Source organism: Pseudopipra pipra, chromosome 16, assembly GCF_036250125.1.
Source record: "Pseudopipra pipra isolate bDixPip1 chromosome 16, bDixPip1.hap1, whole genome shotgun sequence".
In the NCBI taxonomy this organism is placed as follows: Eukaryota; Metazoa; Chordata; class Aves; order Passeriformes; family Pipridae; genus Pseudopipra; species Pseudopipra pipra.
This window is the reverse complement of record NC_087564.1, coordinates 1458929-1466575: the sequence shown is the minus strand read 5'-3', so window position 1 is coordinate 1466575 and position 7647 is coordinate 1458929. Positions and strand designations below refer to the sequence as shown.

The following is a 7647-nucleotide window of genomic DNA, read 5'->3' as shown; positions in this document are numbered from 1 at the left end:
GACACTCCCGCCCTGTCCGTGAAAGCATTATCTAAGTGCTCCTTGAGCTCTGGCAGCCTTGGGGCCTTGACCACTCTGCAGGATGGGGTGAGCTCATCACACCCCCCTCGTTATTCTTCCTCTCTGCTCTTACAAGACCCCACTTGGAGACATGTCCAGGTCTGGGGTCCTCAGCACAGGAAGCTGCTGGAGCGAGTCCAGAGGAGCTCATGGAGATGCTCCAAGGGCTGGAGCATCTGGAGCCAGGCTGGGAGAGCTGGGGGTGTTCACCTGGAGAAGAGAAGGCTCCAGGGAGACCTGAGAGCCCCTTCCAGGGCCTAAAGGGGCTCCAGGAGAGCTGGAGAGGGACTTGGGACAAGGGCCTGGAGGGCCAGGCCAGGCCAAGGCTTCCCACTGCCAGAGGGCAGGGTTAGATGGGATATTGGGAAGGAATTCTCCCCTGGCACAGGGTCCCCGCTCCCCCTCACGGCCGGACCCGCCCGCGCCTCACGGGCAAGGGGGGGGGGCGGGGGAGGGGCGCGCACGTGCGCGGGGGCGGGGCCTCCCCGCGCCCCCCCCGCAGCACAATGGACAGCGCCCGGCGGGGGCGGGGCAGGGGGCGGGGCCTGCGGGGGGCGGGGGCGGGGCGGGCGGGGCCGAGGGAGCCGCGGGAGCGGGACCGGCCGGGCTGGGGCGGCACCGCCGTGAGGGAGCGGGACCGGGCGAGGAGGGAGGTACGGGATGAGGGGCATGGATATGGGGTGTGGGAGATGGGAATGGATATGGGGTGTGGGGTGTGGGGTATGGGATATGGGATATAGGATATAGGATGTGGGATACGGGGTATGGGATATAGCGTGTGGAGTATGGGATATAGGATATAGGATGTGGGATGTGGGGTATGGGATATAGCGTGTGGAGTATGGGATATAGGATATAGGGTGTGGGATGTGGGGTATGGGATACAGCGTGTGGAGTATGGGAGGCGGCCCCGGTGGGCAGTGTCCTGCGGGGTCCCCCGTGGCGGAGGGAGGGCGGAGGGGGCTGAGGCTCGTCCCGGCCCCTGTGCCCGGACCCCCGTGGGGCGCTGGGCGGGTGAGGGGGTGAGGGGGTGCCGGGAGCCGCTGTCCCTCAGAGACGGGAAGCCAACAGGGAAATTTTAGCCATAATCCTTTGGGATCAGGGAGGGAGGCGGTGAAGAGCTGGGCGGTGGGCTCGGGCTGCCCGGGGATCTCTTCGGGTCTGCTGAAAAGATGCTCCAGTTTGAAAGTTGTCAGGTTCGTGTCCTGCTGGGAGGGGTCGGATGGACGCTGGCTCAGGGTGGGCTGTGAGTGGGACCCGGCACAGCTGTGGAACGGTGCCTGCTGAGCTCCCCACAGGGCTCGGGGCTCGAAAAATCTACCCAAAAACTAGCCCTGAAGTATTTGTGAACTCAAAGGGTGACCCTGGTAAATGGCTTTTAAATGCAGTGACAGATTTAACACGTTTCCCAGAGAAGCTGTGGCTGCTCCTGGATCCCTGGAAGTGTCTGAGGCCAGGTTGGACTGGGCTTGGAGCAACCTGGGCTGGTGGAAGGTGTCCCTGCCCGTGGCAGGGGGTGGAACGAGATGAACTTTAAGGTCCCTTCCAAAGCAGTCTGTGACTGTATGTTTTCAGGTCAGCTTCCAGGTAAACCAGATATGTTCTCTGGGTCATTTGGCTTAATTCCTCCAAGCAGTAAAATCGGCTTGTAGATTGTGAGAAGGGGTTTGTGTTGATGGCACTACTGATCTGGTTGGGATAATGAGAGCCTGTGTTCAAAGAAAATACAGCTGCGAACTTCACTGAAGGCAGGCTGAAACAGTTTGATGCTGGTGCTTTGCTGCACTGTCAAGTGACCTCCTGCCTGGATCTACTCTGGTTTTATGTGTTAAACAGAAGTATGGGGTCCTCAGCATAGGAAAGATGTGAACCTGCTAGAGAGAGTCCAGAGGAAGCCACAGAGATGCTCCAAGGGCTGGAGCCCCTCTGCTCTGGAGCCAGGCTGGGACAGCTGGGGGTGTTCACCTGGAGAAGAGAAGGCTCCAGGGAGGCTTCCAGTGCCTAAAGGGGCTGGAGAGGGGCTTTGGATAAGGGAATGGAGGGACAGGCCAAGGGGGAATGGCTTCCCACTGCCAGAGGGCAGGGTTGGATGGGATATTGGGAAGGAATTCTTCCCTGTGAGGGTGGTGAGGCCCTGGCACAGGTTGCCCAGAGAAGCTGTGGCTGCCCCTGGATCCCTGGAAGTGTCCAAGGCCAGGCTGGACAGGGCTTGGAGCAACCTGGGCTAGTGGAAGGTGTCCCTGCCCATGGCAGGGGGTGGAACAGGATGAGTTTTAAGGTCCCTCCAACCCAACACAGACTGTGATTCTTTGTCTCCATTCTTAATTTGTATTTGAGTATTGAACTGTTGCCTCCAGTGTGGATGGATAAAATGGTGTGGTGTGGCTTCCTATGGAATAGCGAGGTGAGGACTGAGTGGCTTTCCTTCAGGAATGCTTATCTCCTGCTGAGGGCTGGCAGATGTCAGGGATTTAATGTGTTGCTGTGCATAAAAGTTCTGTGGTGATTCTTTGGTGAAGAGATGAAGAAATTAAGAGATGAAGGTGTGGCAGTATTAGGGAATGGAGCTTGTTTTGAAACATCCATGGAAGAGAAAAAGCTCTACCAGGCTTTGAGGGCAGAGTGCTGGACACTGTTCTGATTTCTTCTTCCCCTCAGCCAGAAAGACCTTATTGTGTGGTAAAGAGTGTGTGGATGTTGTTTAAATGTTCCTGTTGCTCGTTGTTGATTATGACCCACAGCAGGACTCCAGGCACCTCTGCCAGGTGTACAGAGCAGTGCCCAGGCTCCACTGCTCACCCCTGCACCAGAGGTGTTTCTCAGGGGGTGAGATCAAGTCCTGCCTGAACAGATATCTGCTTCTAAACGATGGTAAAGGCTTATTCTGGCACCCTTCCACCTTGAGGCTTCCTTGTATCAAGCTTCAAAAGACTTGTTCTTAAGTTCTTAGGTGAAAAAGCCCTAATAAATATCCCACAGCTTGGTACCATCTCATTATTATGTGTATAAAGCATCAATTTCTGAATCATCAGTCACTAAGTGAAAGGCATTTCAGGCAGAGGAAATGTCACACACTTTTCTCTCCACCTTTCTCCAGAAGGGGGGAGGAAGGACTACAACCCTGTGGAGTCTCTCTTTTCTAAGTGGAAATATCAGCTTAGCTGGGTGCCACAGCTGGCTTTCACGTGTTTATTTGAGGAAGTCTGGAATTCTGCTATTTTCAGCAGTTCTTTGTCAAAAACAAAACAAAAAAACCCCGCAAAAACCTGCTCAGTTCTTCTCCTCCAGCTGAAAAGCAGCCACCACAGGTGGGAGAAGTTCCTGAAGTCACTTGCTGCCCAGCTCCCCCATCCTACAGGCAGCTCCAGCGTGGAATGAGCTGAGTTCTATGCCTGGAATGAGAAGCAGGGGTGGAGGGCTTTGATTCGGGGCTTTATGTGTGTTTAATCTCTAATCTCTTGGTTCGTGGGGGAGTTACTGTGTGGGCTGTAGCAAAAGGGGCCATGGGGAGCCGAGGCTGTTGGGGCTCTGCTGTTGGCACTGCTGTCAGTGTGTCACTGCTGCTGTTTCCTGTGTTCAGGGGTGCAATAATGGAAATATTTTTAATATCTGTTGGGATGGTTAAGGTTGTCATTACTGCAGTGGTTATTATTAGCCAGATCTGTTGCTTCAACTTATTGACAGCTCCAACCTCTCTGAGTTTTTACCGACTACTCTGGGCTTGCCCAGCTGGAATCGAGCTCTTCCCTGGTGTTACCCTCTGGATGCTCCAGCTGTGCCTCCAGCTGTGGGTTGGGGTTTCTAAGTGGTCATGCTGCAGTTTAGTGGGTCACTGCTCTTCACTTGAGCTGTGTTTCCTAATATTGTTTTTTAGCCAGATGCAAATAGGAAGTCGAGCAGGAAGCCTGGGCCGCTGCGGAGCTGGAGTTGGATGGATATTTAAGGAACAGACACACTCTGTGGTTGTGTCATTTCTTTCTGGTTTTCTTTACAAGAGAGTTGAACATATCTTCATAATTTGAGTGGAACACATGAGATGACTTTAAAACACATCTCTTTGGTGTAAAAGCCCTGGGAGGATGCAGGTCTTGAGCTAATACAGCTCAGCTGCCCAGTGCTAACACCTGGGAGTCTTTGTCCTTATCAGTGCTGGTCATCACCTGTAGCTTGGTGTGCAGAGTACCCAGCTTTTACTGCCTTTTCTGACTTTTTTTCCTTTTTTTCCAGGAATTATGGCAGGAGTCCCTCGTGCTTTGAGAAGCAGGATGACCGTCTCGCAGCTCTGTTTGGAGGAGAGGGCATAGAAGGTCTGCTGCCACTGCACTCTCCCGAGGTATGAAAGGTTTCTAGGGCAGGTGTGAGTTATCAGCTGTCTTTTTTCCACAGCTCCCTGTGGATGTAACAGTCACTGGCTCTTTTTCTCAACGTTCCCTCAGCTGGAGAAGTAGAGGCAATAAACCCTGTGGCAGTCGGGTCCAGCTGCTGCCAGGGAGCAGGGGATCTGTCCAAGCAGCACTGTGAAGGCTGCTGAGCCACTGCTTGTGCTGTCCTGTTGTTCTGTGACTTCATTTCTGGGCTGTGGGGGATTCCAGACTGGCTGCTCTGTCCTGAGACTTCCTGCTGTGGAGGTCCCTGACCCTCTCCTGCAGAGGTGCAGGAACTCCTGGTGCAACAGCGAGGTCAGAACAGGGAGCACGATCCCGGCTGAATACGTTCCCCAGCTCCTCGTGCTCTGTGTGCACTGGGTGGGAAGGTTCCTGCCGCCCTAGTCATGTTACAGCCTTGCCCTCCAAGGTGCCCGGTGCCCCCTGGCTCGGGTGTCCGATACCTGATCGCTGCCAGGGCTGTGCTGGGCCCTGCCCCGCTCGCTGCACTCGGGGCTGGATGCTCTGCTCTTGACTTCTCTCTGCACTGACTGGCTCAGCACCACTGGACTGGCTTTTAGTACCAGTCAGACTTAGAGATCCAGGCTTTGCTCCTTGGATAATGTGATCCTCTGCAGGTGATTGTGCGACCCTATTGCTACAGACATTCCCGGTTCTCAGGTACTCAAACTTTTTCAAGTCCTTTTCCCCTCTCCCTTGCTTAGATTGCACTGTGTAATGGCATTTTGCAGCAGACTTTGAGGGAGAATCTATTGCTGTTTGCATTTTAATTCGTGTTTCAGCTCAGGTTTTGGGCTTAAAATGTCAGGGATAAGTTGTCTTACTGCTCTGACGTTTGAGTTCAGTGCTACACTGTGTCATGTTGCCGAGGGCTGTGTCTGCTTAGCAGTGGAATTTGAGTGGGGTGGAATCAGCACAGTCTCCAACCAGCCATCCAGCCTTTTGTGCTCCTGATGTTCACAGATGGTGTTAGAGGGAGCAATACAAAGGAATTCCTAAAGGAATTGCAGAAAGCAGCCTAATAACCTTTTTTTTTAATGGTTCATGTGCTTCCTTGAGATGCTGGTTACTGATGCATATTTGAGGGTTAAAACCCTGGCAAGAGAGTGTGAGGGAGGAATCCTGATGAGAACAGTGAGAGGTGGTTGGGAGCAGCGAAATGCTGAGGGCTGAATTGTTCCCCTTGCCTGCAGCTCTTGCCTCAGTTCAGCTGGAACAGTGGGCATCCAGGCAGTGGGATGTGATTGCCAGCTTAGCATCAGGCATGTTCTTTCAGCAGGCTGTTTCCTCTTCCTTCCCTTCAGTGGGCTAAAACAACTCAAGGCTACTTTGTGCACAAAAGCATTTTAACACCAAGATTCGGGAAGCTGTGGAAGCTTTTAACAGGGAGGACTTTGCCTAATGGTTACAAATGTAATGTAAGAAAGAGGGGTACAGGGAAGAATCACCATGTAAGCTTTGTAAGGCTCCTAAGTTGGGCTTCTTCTCCAGAGTATGATTGATTCTGGCTTTACATCTCTGTTTTGTGCTTTAATTGTTGTGAGTTGTTGGAGCTCTAAGTTGTTGGGAAGCTGCACAGGGTGCTGCTGTGTGCTGGACACAGCCCTGGACTGGGACTGCAGAGACTAGTCTCTTCTGTCTCTGCCACTTACTAAACAAGATATTCTATCTAATATATATCTCCTCTCTATTTGTAAAAAGAGTTAAGGCTTCTAGTAAGGTCTGTCAGAATTGCTTAGAATGTATTGTGCTGTTTGGATCTAAAATTTTCCAATTTCTGTCTGTTCCAGGTGTGTGGTAAAAATGGTGCAGAAATACCAGTCCCCAGTTCGAGTCTACAAGTATCCCTTTGAGCTCGTCATGGCAGTGAGTAACACTCAGCACATCTCCTGCTCCAGCTGCTGAGGGTGCAGCCTCGGGCCAGTGGGAGGGGGGGGACTGTGGCTGGATCTCTGTGACAGCCCTGTGGGTACAGTGCAGGAACAGAGGCTCAGCTCTCCTTCCATTTTCCATGAAAAATAAGAATCAACATCTCAGTATTTTGAGAGAGGCAGCTTAGTCGTTAGAAGGGAAAAAAAAAATCCAACAAAACCTTCTGTAATTATTCTTTGACAAGGAAGGAAAAAGATTGTGACATTCAGTTAGGAAGGGTCAGTTTGTGGCCAGACACTGTGTCTGCCTTCTCACCAAATGCCCCTTGGTTCAGAATCTCTCCAGATGTGATCCCAATCAGCACTGTAGGATGGATGTATCTAGAACTGGATTCTGAATGATACTGAGCTTTTGGATTTGGTTAAAAGCTGGAAATCTTTTGAAAAAATTCTTCTGTATTTTTCTTCCCTCTCCACTCCATGGCTGAACTGTTGGGAGATCTCTCTCCAAGTTTTGTGATTTCCACAAAGGGCTTCAGAGCTGTCATTGAAGGTCATTCAGTGGTGATGCAGACAGTTGTTGTGAGCATGGCAGATGCCTTAAGTGATTTTCTGGACTTGGTCACAACTGGGTGTGAGTCAAATACCCTTCTGAAAGGTTTGCTGCTTGCATTTCAAGGGCAGCCCTGAGCGTTTGGGCGTTGCCCAGAGATGCTTATGGAGTCTTGCAAGGCTTTGCTCTGTAATCTGTTGGGCATTTCAGTCCCTGAGACTTGATTTCTTTAGCCTATTAGGGCCCAAGAATGAAGATGGAAAACTACAGCCATTGCAGGCAGCTGAAATTCCCATGAATGGAAGGGAGAGCCTATATTGTGTTCTTCTTGACAATGTTTCCTCTTCTAGTTTCCTGGGAAATACATTCCATAGGATTTGTTTTATCCAGAAGAGCCTCCAGTCTTCTATTTCAATAGTTAAAGCTGGGGGAGACATTGTTTGTTCCTCAGTGTGAATAACAGACCCCAAAGGGAGCAGCAGCTCAGTGGTTCCTGTTCACGCTCTGCTCATCCCAATGAACACTTCTTTTGGTGACAGTCCCTCCCAAATCCACACCCCCATCTCCATTTTTTCCCCCAGTCTTACTGGGATTTGCCACATCTGTTTAACAGTAACATGCCATGAAGTGCCCTGACCAGTCTGGGGCTGGTGTTTGTGGTGGTGAAGCTTTCCTGGCTGTGTTCTGTGCTCTCCCAGTGCACCCTGTGTGAGAATAAGACACAGTACTTGTGATGAAGGTACTGGTAGCCTTTGCTCCATGCAGACCTCCCCACATT

At 51.7% G+C, this 7647-nt stretch overlaps 1 protein-coding gene across 3 annotated transcripts in view; it reads left to right on the top strand.

The window, feature by feature from the left end:
* The first annotated feature begins 632 nt into the window (after positions 1-632).
* SEC14L5 (SEC14 like lipid binding 5) overlaps positions 633-7647 on the top strand; it is a 39548-nt gene continuing 32533 nt past the window's right edge. The window contains exons 1-3 of one of the 3 annotated variants that reach the window (XM_064672469.1): positions 633-713; positions 4288-4393; positions 6236-6311. In XM_064672469.1, coding sequence (XP_064528539.1) covers positions 6249-6311 — 63 coding nt within the window. In that variant the 5' untranslated portion in view covers positions 633-713; positions 4288-4393; positions 6236-6248. Of the gene's footprint in view, positions 714-4287; positions 4394-4439; positions 5106-5725; positions 5864-6235; positions 6312-7647 lie in introns of those variants that run through there. The other 2 variants (XM_064672470.1, XM_064672468.1) reach the window with 2 other exon arrangements.